Source organism: Lactuca sativa, chromosome 6, assembly GCF_002870075.4.
Source record: "Lactuca sativa cultivar Salinas chromosome 6, Lsat_Salinas_v11, whole genome shotgun sequence".
Lineage (NCBI taxonomy): Eukaryota > Viridiplantae > Streptophyta > Magnoliopsida > Asterales > Asteraceae > Lactuca > Lactuca sativa.
In genome coordinates, this window is record NC_056628.2 from 206489314 (window position 1) to 206505403 (window position 16090).

At 36.1% G+C, this 16090-nt stretch overlaps 1 protein-coding gene across 1 annotated transcript; it reads right to left on the reverse strand.

The window, feature by feature from the left end:
* Window positions 1–4343: 4343 nt before the first annotated feature.
* LOC122194881 (zinc finger BED domain-containing protein RICESLEEPER 2-like) lies at window positions 4344–6613 on the reverse strand. Its single transcript, XM_042896181.1, has 4 exons — window positions 6338–6613; window positions 5916–6174; window positions 5492–5808; window positions 4344–4397 (listed from the first exon to the last, which is right to left on the reverse strand). Exons 1-4 carry the CDS (start codon window positions 6611–6613, stop codon window positions 4344–4346), a joined length of 906 nt encoding a protein of 301 aa, XP_042752115.1.
* Between the last annotated feature and the right edge of the window lie 9477 nt (window positions 6614–16090).

Below are 16090 nucleotides of genomic sequence, written 5' to 3' on the forward strand. Positions count from 1 at the left end.
TAGAGGGAAAAAGGACAAGAATCGGTTTTGACTAAGATAATTAAACAACTATCAAAGGACAATCCAAAGTTCGCAAAGGATTGGTCGCTTGTGAGTAGTTGGAAGTATAGTATTGGATGGACCATATTGACATTATTATGAATAGATAAGATTCTATTGAGAATGAGTTGTCATATGGTAAGTATGGAAAGTTTTCCATATTGGGAATTGAATATTGAAAATCTATGTCTAGATTAGAAACTTTTATGTAAAAGGATGTTCAAAGGAATGTACTTTGAGTGAGAGACATCATATTTAAGGAATTGTCTTGTAACAATCTCCGATAGAGGACTTTGTAATTTCATTGGCAATAGCCATTGTGACTTTAGTGCATTGACATTACAAAAGGATCATTGCATAAAATGTTAGAATCTAGCATATTCCATAAGTGGCAAGAATTTGATATTCTTTCACTAGTGAAAACGATTGGGAGTTGTGAAATGAGTATGATTGGAAATGTGTTCATTTGATCTATTTCACAAAGTAAGAACCATAGGTAAACATTGTGTGCATGCTAAGAGCATGGGACAAGTGTAATAATTCAAGTAAAAAGTTGATTACCCGAAACAACAAATAATGAGTAATCGATATGGTGATAAATAAAAGGTGTTTTATTTATGCTCAAAGGTTTGAGGCCATATGGGATTAGTATTATTTTTGTGTTTCACTTTGAATGTTTTGACTTACTGAATAATTTAATTGGTTGAGAACAGTCAAATTATTCGAACGGGCCACAGGCGTTCATATGTTGGAAGTAGGTATGAATAAAGACTGTCGTGAATTGGTGTGTGGATTGTCTAAAGAGCATTAGACATAAGCAAATGTTTGCTGAAACGTTCATGAGTGCTTATGAATATGATTTGAGCATTGGATTAAACACACGCTCACTTGGATCACTTCATGAATTGTATCACAAGTGATTGGTGAGACGATAACATCTTATATTCTTGAAACTGAGATGTGTGAGTTGTATCTTGCAAATCGGTTGCACATTGATAATATGTAAACGCACTAGTAACTTGGTGTTATAATACATATTGTTGTGTGTAATTCGGTGAGTGAGTGCAAGCGAGCATTGAATCAAAGTTTATCCATTCCTTTTATCCAAAGTAGGATAAAAGCGATATCTTTGGGCCCCTCGATGATTTAGTGATGACAAACGTAAATGCTGGCCAGGCTAGGGCTAATTTGATTTGTTCAATTAGTCAGTCGTCATAAATCGGAAGTTGAGAAATAGTACAGAGAGAATGATTAGAAATCATGTCTCATACCATATCTAGAATGGAGGAATATATGATCCCTTATCTAAAGAACACACGTATCTGATAGGATCAGAGTTGACAGCGGCTTTGGAAAGCTATGATTGCAGATCAGGATCTGAAGTTATACGCATAATAGTTATTAGACTTATCCAAGTGGGAGACTGTTGGATTAGTGTCTAAGTCCATAACTATTTTGGTATGTACTTGACCCGATGGTGCATGGTCCTTTTGGGTTGCCTTCACCAAAGCAACTTGATAGGATGAATTATGGAGAGAAAGGATTAAATATGATTTATTAATATATTATGAGAATAATATATTAAAGGAGAAATCATATTGTTTAATTAATATTAGTCAAGAATTAATAAGAATTAAGTTTGTGACTAAAAGAGATTAATTAAACTTAAGGGACTGGAATTGTAATTATAAGATAATTGCAATTGGGCTATGGATTGCCTTATACTATAAGGATGGACGAATTCTATGGGAAAACCCATTAGAAATCGTCCAAGGCCTTTAAGGAAAGGAGTCCATGGGTTGCTTAGGGCTTAAGCATCCAAATTAGGGTTTCCTTGTTAGATAACCCTAATAGCCTCACTATATATAGAACCCTTATGCCCCAAAAACGTGGTGAACTAATTGGTTAGGGTTTCCACACGTTTTTTAGAGCCTCCTTCTCTTCTCCTCTTCATCCTCTTGCTCTTGGTGTTTGTGAACCATTAGAGGAGTGACATTTGTGACTCTAAGCTTTCTAAAGTCATTACAAGAAGGATTTGGGATTGTTATTACTACATAACAATCAAGGCATGATCTAAACCCTAATTCATATGTTATATTGATTATCATATTCTAGATCTAGGGTTTATAGTCTTGGATGAATTGCATGTACAATAGAGAAACCTAGATCCAAGCATTAGGGTTTGTATAAGCACATAGGATGTTCTTATGGCCAAAAACCCTTCAACCATAACCTCTTTGTGAATTTCGAAAATAATAGAGTACTCCTAGGGTTCTTGATGTTCAATTGTTTGTTGCAAATCAAGAGAGAAAACTTAGATCCAATAGGTTGCATGTGAACTTAGGGTTAAGTTTTTTCCGCCACATATTTTTTTTGTAACCTACAAAACCTATCAGTGGTATCAGAGTCACTATTTTTCAATTGATCTTTCACAATGTTGAATGTATCAAAATTAAGGTTTATAGAAATTAAACCCTAAGGATGCATTTTTTTCGAAAATTGCTAGGGTTCTTGAAACCCTAGCTTCCACCCTAAGGTTTCGAAATTTGCTAGGGTAATTGAAACCCTAGCCTCCTTAGCCTTTTTCGAAAATTAGGGAGCCTCGGGTTTATCTTGTTTCCTTAATTGTTATTTTAAAAGCCTTAAAATAGAATAATTAAAACCTAATAAACCCAAACCTATTTTCGAAAATTAAGGGGTTTTGGGTTAGGATTAAATTTCAATTATTTTATTAATTTGTTAATAGTAAATAATTATTTAATCCAAAAATGATTTAATTAATTTAATTAATTGTCTATCTAAAAGATAAAGATAAATCATAATTGGTTAATATTAATTAATTAAAAAGATTAATTTAAATAATTAATATTTGAACCTTATATTTTAAAAGGTTTTAAAATATACCTTATATATATATATATATATATATATATATATATATATATATATATATATCATTAAAAGTTAACTACAACTATATGTATAAGAAAAGTCACTCAAATCAATAGTAGGCCTCATTCACGAAACCATGCTATAAAGAATGTATAAGGAAGCAGCCTGTAAAATGGTCGTTGAATGAGTGTCCACTCTCACCCACCGCTCTCCTGTGTGGTGGAGGGTCGTTATCCGAACATGTTTGATAGGACACAATCTCATTAAAAGTATAATGATATAAAATAACAAAACTATTTAAGAATATCACTCTAGTTACTTTAGGAAAAATGCGAAAAGTATGCTAATCCATGAAAAGGAACATCATACTTTAATATCTCGTTAATGAAGCGTGTGTGGTTAACCAGCACACTAATAGGGATTTTAAAGAGAAATTATGGGCATTGTTAGTTGTGTCAAACCTAACAAATAATAGGGGTACAACAGACTCCAGATACACTGCTTTAATGCACTAAAAGTAGCACAAAGCAAGCAGGGTCGAACCACGGAGACACAGGATAAAAGTCTATACCTCTTTGCGCAAGGTAATTTGATCACAAAAGGGGTTTTGTTTTCAAAAGTAAAATAATAAAATAACAATCTACTTTAAAAACATGTAGAAAATGAAATAAACTCATAAAAAATTTGATTGAATGGTTCTAGTTCTAATTCTTAATGTTGTTGTTCAACTTGATTATGACTTGATGTAATTCATGATTGTTATTCTAAGTTGGTACTGAAAGATATTAACACACTCTAATATCTATCATTTGCCAAAGTATCTAACCAAAACATGCTTTTGACTAGACCTAGCTTTACTAATTTAACCTAAACTAGGAATGGCAACGGGGCAGGTTCGGGGCGGGGCATGGCTTCCCAAACCCGAACCCGATTTCTAAATGTGTACCCGAACCCGACCCGATACCCGACGGGTTTCTTATCGGGGCGCCCCGTCGGGGCTGAAAATTTCCCCGAACCCGACCCTAAACCCGAAACCCGATAATTACCCGAAAACCCGAAATATGGCAAAAAAAAAGAAGGAAAAACTATAAATACATAATGATAAATTAAGAAGTTGCATAGGCTTAAAATACCAAATAAGTTCTTAAATCATTTAACAAAATAGAAAATACTAGTAGTCTAATGTTGTAACAACCAACCAACCAACCAAAACACCCAAGTACACAACATGAAAAACTAATTCATCACAATAATACATTACCACTTAGCATTAAAACAAACTCAAAATCAAACAAGATCATCCAAACTTGTTGTCCGCTTTCTTTAGTGTTTTCTTACAAAATATTAAACAAACTCAAAATCAAACCAAATCATGAAAACTGTATAAAATTAATATTTTTAGAAGTGTCGTTTTACCTCTTCCACATCATAATCAAATTCAACTGAACGGCAATTTGCCTCGGTCTCTTCAGAACAAGTTGTTGTATAAAATTAATATTATTAATATGCAAAAAAGATTCACAATTTCATATAATTAATATAAAATAGTATACTTCCTCAAATTTCATTCAACAACCAACTTTGAGCACACATTAAAGCCTCCAATGTCTTTGGACGAAGTCGACTACGATGAGGACTTAGGTAGCGTTTGTTTTTTGTCTGCAGATCTGCGTGGCCTCTTTTGTCTGTGCCGCGCAGACCACGCGCAGACATTAGCCTTCGCAGACTGTTTGTTTTTTTGAAGACTGCAGACCTAAAAATGTCTGCGCGCCCTCTTCTTGTTGCAAATGTGGACTAGAGTCTTCTAACATCTTCAGACATCTTCTAGCATAAAAAACATATATATCTTTATTTTTTTTAAGTTTTTTTTTAATTTATAATTTTTCTAACTTTATTAATGATAAACAATTTGAAAAAAAAATACAAAACTTAAAAAAAAAAACGTTCGGCGTTACAAACATGATATTTTTAACAAATTTATAAATAAAAATTTATTACAATAATAGTCATTGAAGTTGTTTATATAAATATGAAAAAAAAATCATAATGTATTCTTATATTTTTTGCTAAATTTTATAAAACATTATTTAATACAGTATTGTCAATTTCTCGAGAAAATATTTATGGTACGTTTTTAATGGATTTAATTGAAAAAAATCGAAATTTATTTCCATCCATTTATGTATCAAATTCTTTGATCACTAATTATAATGTTTAGTTATAACTTTGCAACCAAAGTTGTTGGTTTTTATAAAATATATACATTAATTCATACTATTTTTATTTTGATTTCTTATATAATAATACATAAAAGTTGTTCTAGATTCGTTAATTATTTATAACAAAGTCATAAAAATATTAAAAAATCACTTTGAAGTTTAAAAAAAATCAGTTTATTTAGATTTCAGTTTATTTTAGTATCCCACAGATGTTAAAAAAACAAACAGTCTTCTTTTTTCATACTGCAGACGTTTGGTCCACCTCTTCTACTATAGAGGTCTACAGATGTGGTCTGCAGACTGCAGACATTTTGCCTCAGAAAAAACAAACAACACCTTACTAATCTTCCACTAGTGCTGAAAGCTGATTCCGAGGCAACAGTGGAAACAGGAATAGCTAATATATCTTTAGCTATCCTTTGTAGTGTCGGGTACTTAATCCCATTTGTTTTCCACCACGCCAACAAATCAATTTCCATGTCTTTAGGCAACAATTTCTCCTTCAAGTAGTTATCCAACTCACTCATACCTCCTGATTCATCATCATCTCTAGTAATAGAAGCAATATCCGATAAGATCTTATTGAATCCAACACGATTACCAGAAGAGATACTAGAACCAAATGAAGATGAATCGGGAACTGAACCACCATAAACACCTGATGTTTAGTATAAAAATGCTAATAATTTAAGATAATGTTCTATTTATTATACAAACAATAAGAAGAATATAATACCTTCACTCTTCCTTTTTTAGATGAATTACTTGACTCATACTCTTGAAACAAAGTTTGGACAAACGACTCCAAATTTTGAAGTTCAATCTTTGCCTTTTCTTCTCCATAAAGCACAGGCAAAAGTAACTCCACAAACTTTAACTTGTATCGTGGATCTAAAACCGCTGCCATTCCCATTATCCCATGAATTACAAACCAATACTTATTGAACTGAGAAACCATTTGGTCAACCATATCCCTAATCTCCTCAATAAGAGATTTCGTCCACTCACGCAAAGAATACCCAATCTCACATATCAAAGGAAAAAAAAACATTAGCTGTAGGATACTTTGAACCAGAGAACATAATAGTCACCTCATAAAAAAGCTGTAATCTTTCAAAAATCTCACTAGCAAACTCTCAATCCTGTTCTGTAGGAAAACATGTATACTTCGGGTCTCTTGTCTTTACCTGATCGAAAACTTCTTTGTAGCTTATAGCAACACTCAACATCAAGAATGTAGATTTCCACCGCGTCTTGCAGTCAAGTATCAACTTCTTCGAGTATCGTATTCGCAACTGTTCTGCTGCTATCACAAAATTTTGCTCCCTCTTTGGTGATGCAGACCAAAATGCAACATTCTCTCTGATTCTCTCAATCTCAAATTTAATTAGAGATAAGCCATCTTGGACAATAAGATTGAGAATATGTGCACAGAAACGCATACGAAGCAAATCACCATTCATCATTAGTGATTTTAGAAGAAGTTTCTCTAATAATATCCTGATAATTGCATCATTTGGGGTACAATTGTCACACCCCAAAACCGGAACGGCGAAACGTTCTGGGGCGGAGGACGTCATGTACAGTATCACAACAATGCAAAGTAGTAAACAAGCAACAACATCATCCATTGCATTATTAGTATAATTTTACTTACAAGTGTATTCTTTCATAGTAATAACAACATAATGAATACTCAAAATAAAAGACGAGTCTTGACTGCTCCGTCTTCTCTAAACCCTGCATCGGTACCTGTCTATTTGTGACCTGAGAATACAAGTTATTTTGAAAGCGAGTATCAGCTTTAAAGCTGGTGAATTCATAAGTATTTAATGTCGTTATCTATATAAGTATTAATGAAAAGTCTTATAAGTAAAAGTGTAAACGTTTGAATTTCCTAGAAAATCTCATATTTCCTATTAGTATAAAAAGGTAGTCTTCTACCAAAACTAGACTGTTTTGAAAGTAGTCTTCTACCAAGACTTAAGTGAAAGAAAGCAAGCAAGTAAGTAGTCTTCTCACGAGACCCGCTGTAAGTAAGTAACAAAACGATTGGTAGTCCCTATTCTACGTTTGGAACTAAAGGTGACTTCCGCAACAAATCGCTAGGTCGAAATCCAAATTTATTACCAAATCATATATAATCCCAAACTATACCTATAATAGCTTACTAGGGATATATGAATGTATACCTTTGCTACCCAAAGGTACTGAACTGACTGATCAGAACTATTATGTCTGTATAAGTACACATGATATATAACTAAATATTTAAATGACCTTCGGACGGATATCCGATACCCACCAGACCACATCCCAACGAGGAAAAGGAAATAAAGCGGGTTAGCCATCCTAAGTCCTTTAAACATTACTTATATAACTATACATATACATGCATGCTTTTAACAAGGTATCTATGTAAAAGTATTCATGTAAGTGTATCCAAGTAAGTGTATCTCTTCATATAACATTTAGTATAGACTCATGTATGAACTGACTCTGGTGTAATTCCTTGTAATAGGAATAGCAAGTAGTACCTCCTAACTACACCTATAATAGTTACTAGTAATGTACAAGTATCAACGAAGGTATTGTTGGAATAGTGTCTAAGCCCGTAACTATATTTGGTATGTACTTGACCCGGTTGTGCATGGTCCTTTTGGGTTGCCTTCTCCAAAGCAACTTGACAAGTTAATTTAAGGAGAAAGAGAGAAGTATTATGATTTATTAATATATTATAAGAATAATATATTAAAGGAGAAATCATATTTATTTAATTAGTATTGGTCATAAATTAATTAAGAATTAATTTAATGGTCAAAAGAGATTAATTGAATAAAGGGATATAAACTGTCAAATGTGCGATAGTTGAGCTTTTAGGTTAAGGAATCTAATGGGCTTAAGGGGGAACGAAATTATGATGGGTAACCATCATATTTTCGTCCAAGGGCCTTATTCCAGAAGGTTCCATGGGTTGCTTGGTGGCTAAGCTGTCCATTAGGGTTTAGAGTGAAACCCTAGTAACCTGTAAGTATAAATATGACCCCTAGGGCATGAATTCAGCTACCACTTGATTCTAAGAGTAACCTAGGCCAAATTCTTGCCTTCCTCTCCCTCTCTCATATTGCCTTCTTGCTTGTGGGGTTTGTGAACCATTAGAGGAGTTGCATTTGTGACTCTAGGCTCAAAAGAAGAAGATATACAAGATCTAAGCCAACAATTGAAGAGGTAAAAATCTAGATCTGATTCTATATGTTAGTTTTGTTGTTTATATGTTAGATTAGGGTTTGTAAGTCTTGGAATCAAAGCATGTTCAATAGTGAAACCTAGATCCAAGCATTAGGTTTTGTATGAGCACATAGGAATGTTTCTTATGCATAAAACCCATCAGTGGTATCAGAGCTTTGATTGGTTTCAGTTGTATGTGATACTTAACTGTTTTAATTGCTGGAAATACGTTTTTTTGGTCCCTGCCCGACTCAACTCGGCGAGTCAATACATGGAATCTGCGAGTTGGCCCTGACTCGGCGAGTCCATGCCTGACTCAGCGAGTCTCTTCGTCAGAAGGAGGGATTTTCGGGTTTTGGCTGCTGTTTTGACTTGGACTTGATGCTTAATTTGTTTTATGAAGTTAAAATCCGAATTTTATCTAAATTAAGTGTTTATCCTTGCCAAAAGAGTAGATAATTTCAAATCTTTTTAAATATTAGTTATTTATGTGATAAATATGGATTATTTAAAAGTTATTTGGTAATTATCTAATTAAGATTAAGTCAAATATAGATAATTATGAAATTAATTGGTTAATTTGAATTATTTTTTATTTGATCCCTTATGTTTTGAAAAGTTCAAATACTTGCCCTCAAGTTTTGAAATTTGAGTTTTGTAATTAAAAGTTTAATTTTGAATAATTTAAATTTCAAACCCTTAGAATTTTACATGTTTAAAATTCAACCCTATACTATTATATATTATTACAAGCTTAATATATATATATATATATATATATATATATATATATATATATATACATATATATATATATATATATATATATGTATAACTTAAATGCTAGTCTTACCGTTAGTAGGCCTCATTCACGAAGCCGGTCTATAAGGTGGGTATAAGGTTGCTGCCTATAAAATGGCGCTTAATGGGTGTACACTCACACCTACCGCTTGCTTGACTGGTGGAGGGTCATTAGCCGAACGGGTAGGATAGGGCAACCCTCTCCTCATTAAAAGTATAATGTTGAATATAAAGTTACTACATGTTTTTTACAAATTCCCATTCCTAGTTACTTTAGGGTAAAATGTGAAAATGATGCTAATCCATGGAATTACATTTCGTACCCTTGTCAAACGTGGATGGAGCGCGTGTGGTTAACCGGCACATCAATTTGGGGATGACATAGGCAGCGAAGGGTGACTCGATGTTTGTCATAGATCAATGGAGCGTGTGTGGTTTACCGGCACATTGATTAGGTGATAAAGACATTGAGTGCACCACGTTAATTCGCATGGTTATTCACAAATTTGTTTGCGATCCTCGGCATCCCAGTCGCAAATTTGAAATGCATATCGAGATTTAAACATGCCATTGAAAAGTTCAATGAATCTCAAAGATCTAGGAGTTTTCAATACATTTAAAACCTAAATTGCCTTTTCGTTTTTCATGGTGAGAATTAGTGAATCGCCATTCACTTACCTTCAAATTATTTACTTTTAGAGTACGGCATCCCTTTCTAAGTTGTAAATAATGTTGTTGGATCCTAGCCCTAATTTCTCATTTGGGTGTTTAATTAGGGATTCATTTCTAATCAAACTTTGTTCCTTTCTTTTTCAGATGTCTACTAACAACAACAACAACAACGCTTATGGGTCATTCTCGTTGATGAACTTGTGTCAGAAAGTGACATTTGATGGTTCAAACTTCAACGAGTGGATGAGGTATATCCGCATGATCACACGCTACGAGGAAAAAGAATATGTCCTCGATGAAAAGCTTAAGAAGATCATCCCAGATGTTGCTACTCCTGAGGAATTGGCCGCCTTTGAGGCCCATAAGCGTGATGCCACGAAAGTTCACTGCATCATGTTGGCCACCATGAACCTCGAACTCCAAAAGTCCTATGAGGACATGTATCCATATGAAATGCATCAGGATTTGCTGGACAGGTATCACCAGAGCGCGAGGCAAGAGCGCTATGAGATCATTACTAACATGATCACCGCTTAGATGGGGAGTGGAGAATCCCTAACCTCTCATCTGCAGAGAATGCAGAGGTATGTTGGTCGTCTTCTCAAACTTAATGTTAAGTTTGATGAGGATTTGGCTATCGACATAATCCTCCACTCCTTGCCCTCCTACTACAATCAGTTCAGGATGACATACCATATGAACAAAGAGGAGGTCTCCTTGAGCAAGCTCTAAGGACTCTTGAGGACTGCTGAGAGCAACCTCAAAGACAAATCCGTTGCACCGTCCCCTGCTGTGGCCGCTCCTGTGATGGCGATAAGTCAAGGAAAGGGTAAAAAGAGGAAGGCTCCATGTAAGAGCCACCATAAGGGGAAACCCTGTGATGGTTCGTCCTCAAGTGGGACCAAAGCGGGCCCTGCTAAACCCTCTTCCGATCCAAAAGATGCAGAGTGCTTCTATTGCCACCAAAAGGGCCACTGGAAGCGAAGCTGCCCACAATATCTGCAGGACATAAGAGATGGGAAGATCAAGCCCACATTTGCAGGTATGTATTCTATTAAATCTAATAACTCATCATTTGCTACTTCATGGGTTCTTGATACAGGGTGTGGTTACCATATTTGTTCTGATATGCAAGGCCTAAAAAGAAGTAGGGAGATGGAACATGGAAAGATGAACCTGATTATGGGAAACAGAAGATCGTCGCCTGTGACCAAAGTCGGTGTTTATTCTTTAGTGTTGAGTAATGGGTTAGGAATAGATTTAGAGAATTGTTGTTATTCTCCAGATATGGCAAGAAACATTATTTCTTTTCACGGGTTGTTTAGACAAGGTTTCAGATATTCTTTTGATAATAGTAATGGTTCTATCAATGTTTATTTGAATGGTGTGTTTTATTTCAATGCATTACCTTGTAATGGGATTTATGAATCTGTGATGATTGTTGATAATTTTGGAAATAATGTTTTGAATATTGATTCGTCTACTAGTCTAGACAAAGCATGCTTGTGGCATTGTCGCCTTGGCCATGTCAACAAGAAACGCATAGCCCAACTCCAAAAGGATGGAGTGTTGGAATCATTCGACCTTAGGGACGATGACACGTGTGAGTCTTGTTTACTTGGGAAGATGACCAAGTCACCCTTCACTGGCACTTGTGAAAGGGGTGAGGGTTTATTGGATCTCATACACACCGATGTGTGTGGGCCCTTTAGATCCACCACAAGGGATGCTTGCCGCTTCTACGTGGCTTTTACAGATGATTATAGCAGATATGGATATATCTACTTGATCAAGCAAAAGTCGGAAACCTTTGAAAAGTTCAAAGAGTTTAAGAATAAAGTGGAGAATCAGCTGGGCAGGAAAATCAAGATGCTTCGGTCAGACCGAGGAGGAGAGTACCTAAGTCTTGAGTTTCACGACTATCTAAAAGAATGCGGAATCGTTTCGCAATTGACGCCTCCGAGAATGCCACAATTGAATGGTGTGGATGAGAGACGTAATCGGACCTTGTTGGACATGGTTCGTTCTATGAGAGTCGGACTTCGTTACCAATAGCTTTCTGGGGGTATGCCTTAGAGACTGCCGCCCACATACTTAACTTAGTTCCCACCAAGAAGGTTTCCAAGACTCCTCACGAGATGTGGACAGGGAAGGCTCCCTCGTTGGCACATATCAAGGTTTGGGGTTGCGAGGCTTTCGTAAGACAAGAGACTCACGACAAACTAGAACCTCGTAGTGAGAAGTGTTATTTCATCGGCTATCCGCAGAAGTCTTTTGGCTACCTTTTCTATAGACCGAGTGACAATGTTGTCTTCGTTGCTAGAAGAGGAGTTTTCCGAGAAAGGGAATTGATAGGCCAAGAAGACAGTGGGAGGCAAATTGAACTTGAAGAGATTCAAGATCAAAGCGATGAAGGAACCTCGGACACTAGCACTCAACTTGAGGAGGAAACTCCTGTTGAACCTGTTGACGAGTCCCTACCTCTTCGACGTTCCACTAGGGCTAGTGTTCCACCCCAGTTTTATGGATTTCATATAACTACTGAAGGGGATACATTTATTAGTGATAGTACACTAGTAAATTTGGATGAACCTAGCTGCTATAAGGAAGCCATGGCAGGCCCGGAGTCTACAAAATGGAAAGAGGCGATGGACAGCGAGATTCAGTCCATGTACAACAACCAAGTTTGGAATTTGGTTGATAATGTACCGGGTTGTAAGACAGTCGGGTGCAAGTGGATCTTCAAGAAGAAGACGGACATGGATGGGAAAGTGCATACTTATAAAGCGCGATTGGTTGCGAAGGGCTTTACTCAAACTCCCGGAGTTGACTATGATGAGACCTTCTCACCAGTTGCGAAGATAAAGTCTATTAGGGTGATACTTTCCATAGTTGCATTTCATGATTATGAAATATGGCAGATGGATGTGAAAACCGCTTTCCTTAATGGAAAGTTGGCTGAGGATGTCTACATGAATCAGCCAGAGGTTTTTGTCGATGCGAAGCATCCAAATAGAGTATGCAAGCTTGAGAAATCCATTTGTGGATTGAAACAAGCGTCTCGTAGATGGAATCTTTGTTTTGACGAGAAGGTTAAAGAGTTTGGCTTTCTGCGAAGCGAAGATGAATCTTGTGTGTATGTCAAAGCCAGTGGGAGTATAGTAAGCTTCCTCGTATTGTATGTCGGCGACATATTACTCATAGGAAATGATGTCCCAACCTTGCAGGAGGTCAAGTCCTGGCTTGGGAAATGTTTCGCTATGAAGGACCTCGGAGAGGCTGCTTATATTCTGGGAATAAGAATAGTAAGGAACGGGGAAAAGAGACTGATAGGACTCAGTCAGGATACATACTTGGAAATGGTACTAAAGCGTTTTAGTTTGGAAAATTCCAAGAAAGGAGAGTTGCCAATCCAAAGCAATACCAAGTTGAGTAAGACTCAGAGCCCGAGTACAGAGACATAGATAGCTGATATGAGCCGAGTACCTTACGCTTCCGCAGTAGGCTCTATCATGTACACTATGACCTGCACACGCCCTGATGTGGCCTTCGCTTTGAGCATGGTCAGCAGATATCAAGGGAACCCTGGTAGAGCACATTGGATTGCAGTTAAGAATATTCTTAAGTACCTTCGGAGGACCAAGGAATGGTTTCTAGTCCTCGGTGGGAGTGATGACTTAAGGGTACGACGGTACAGTGAAGCTAGTTTTCAGACGGATCGGGATAACTTCCGATCACAGTCGGGCTGGGTCTTTACCCTAAATGGAGGAGTAGTGACTTGGAAAAGTTCCAAGCAAGAGACCGTAGTTGATTCAACGTGCGAATCAGAGTATATTGCGGCGAGCGAAGCGTCAAAGGAGGCTATATGGTTGAAGAACTTCATTAGAGACCTTGGAGTTGTGCCATCCATAAAAGAGCCGATGGAAATTTTCTGTGATAATGAAGGTGCGGTTGCCTTGACCAAGGAACCGAGAGATCATGGTAGATCACGACATATTGACAGAAAATACCATTTCATCAGACATCGGGTAGAAGAGGGACTCCTCGTTGTGAAGAGGGTATCATCAGAAGAGAACCAGCAGATCCCCTTACGAAGGGACTGAGTAGGGTCAAACACTTGCAGCACGCTAGGAGCATTGGGCTGAAGGATGATATAAGTTTGGATTAGATAGGAAATGTGTAATAGATAGTTTGTACTTAGCATTTGATGAATAAATAAAATTGTGTTATTTATGAGTAAAGTTACTATCTTATGTTGGTTATTTATCTATTGTTTCCATTTTGCATGTTTTGACTTCCTGAATTATATGATTATTCAAAAGGTCCACAGTCGGTCATATTTTGGAAGTAGTTATGAATGATGACTGTCATGAATTGTTTTGTAGATTGTCTAAAAGGTTTTGGACATAGCAAAGGTTTGCTGCAAAGTTCATGAGTGCTTGTGAATATGAGTTAAGCATTGGATTAAACCCGAGTTTGCTGTATCACTTAGTGGTGTTTTATCTTGAGTGATCGCAAAGCGATAACATCATATAGTCTTAAAACTTAGAGATATGGTTGTTGTTTGTTGGTTGGTTATACATTGATAATGTGTAAACGCATCAGTAACTTGATGTTATAAAACACATTATTGTGTGTGATCCATTAGTAAATAATAGATGCATATGAGTCGAAGTTGATCTGTTCCTTTTATTCTATGAGAATAAAAGCGATATATTGGCCACTTGATGATTTGGTTTGACTTATGTGCCGGGCCCGGTCAGAATGAATTTGATGTGTTCTACTAAATTCTATGTCAAACAAATCGGAAATCAAGGAATTTTTTTGTTGGACAATAAGCATTGTCAGCATGATATCCAGAACAGAGGATTATACGATCCCTTATCTAAAGGACAAGTTGATCAGAGTTGACAGCAAAGTATAAGAGCTACGATTGCTAATCGGATTCTGAAGTCATATGTGAGATATAGTTACTAGACTTATCCAAGTGGGAGACTGTTGGAATAGTGTCTAAGCCCGTAACTATATTTGGTATGTACTTGACCCGGTTGTGCATGGTCCTTTTGGGTTGCCTTCTCCAAAGCAACTTGACAAGGTAATTTAAGGAGAAAGAGAGAAGTATTATGATTTATTAATATATTATAAGAATAATATATTAAAGGAGAAATCATATTTATTTAATTAGTATTGGTCATAAATTAATTAAGAATTAATTTAGTGGTCAAAAGAGATTAATTGAATAAAGGGGTATAAACTGTCAAATGTGTGATAGTTGAGCTTTTAGGTTAAGGAATCTAATGGGCTTAAGGGGGAACGAAATTATGATGGGTAACCATCATATTTTCGTCCAAGGGCCTTATTCCAGAAGGTTCCATGGGCTGCTTGGTGGCTAAGCTGTCCATTAGGGTTTAGAGTGAAACCCTAGTAACCTGTAAGTATAAATATGACCCCTAGGGCATGAATTCGGCTACCACTTGATTCTAAGAGTACCCTATGCCGAATTCTAGCCTTCCTCTCCCTCTCTCATATTGCCTTCTTGCTTGTGGGGTTTGTGAACCATTAGAGCAGTTGCATTTGTGACTCTAGGCTCAAAAGAAGAAGATATACAAGATCTAAGCCAACCATTGAAGAGGTAAACATCTAGATCTGATTCTATATGTTAGTTTTGTTGTTTATACGCTAGATTAGGTTTTGTAAGTCTTGGAATCAAAGCATGTTCAATAGTGAAACCTAGATCCAAGCATTAGGGTTTCTATGAGCACATAGGAATGTTTCTTATGCATAAAACCCATCAGGTATACCTTTGCTTGCCAAAGGTACTGAATTGACTAAGGGTACTTTTATGTCTATATATGTATACATGATATATAACTGATAGTTGAACGACCTTCCGACGGATAACCGATACCCTAAAGCCACATCCCAACGAGGAAAAGGAAATAAGGCGAGCTAGCCATCCTAATTCCTTCAAACATTACTTATATAACTATACATATATAGGCATGCTTTTAGAAATTTAAAAGTATAAAAGAAGCTTTGTAAAACATTTAAGGGTTTAGAACAATAATTAAATAATAATGACTTGATGTCATTCTATAAAGCATTTCAAAAGTAATTCCTTTGATAACAAAGTATAACAGAGTTTGGAAGAAAACATACAGAACGTAGTACAGTTTAATAAAAAGTTGTTAAACAAGTAAGACGTTTTGGAAAGCCATTTGAAGTAATCAGTTTGATAA

Coding starts and splice junctions, on each gene's coding strand:
- LOC122194881 (XM_042896181.1), bottom strand. CDS start 6,613: ATGAATGGTGATTTGCTTCGTATGCGTTTCTGTGCACATATTCTCAAT. Junction 6,175..6,337: donor ACAAAGAAGTTTTCGATCAG/GTAAAGACAAGA, acceptor TTGATATGTGAG/ATTGGGTATTCTTTGCGTGA. Junction 5,809..5,915: donor GTTTCAAGAGTATGAGTCAA/GTAATTCATCTA, acceptor ACTAAACATCAG/GTGTTTATGGTGGTTCAGTT.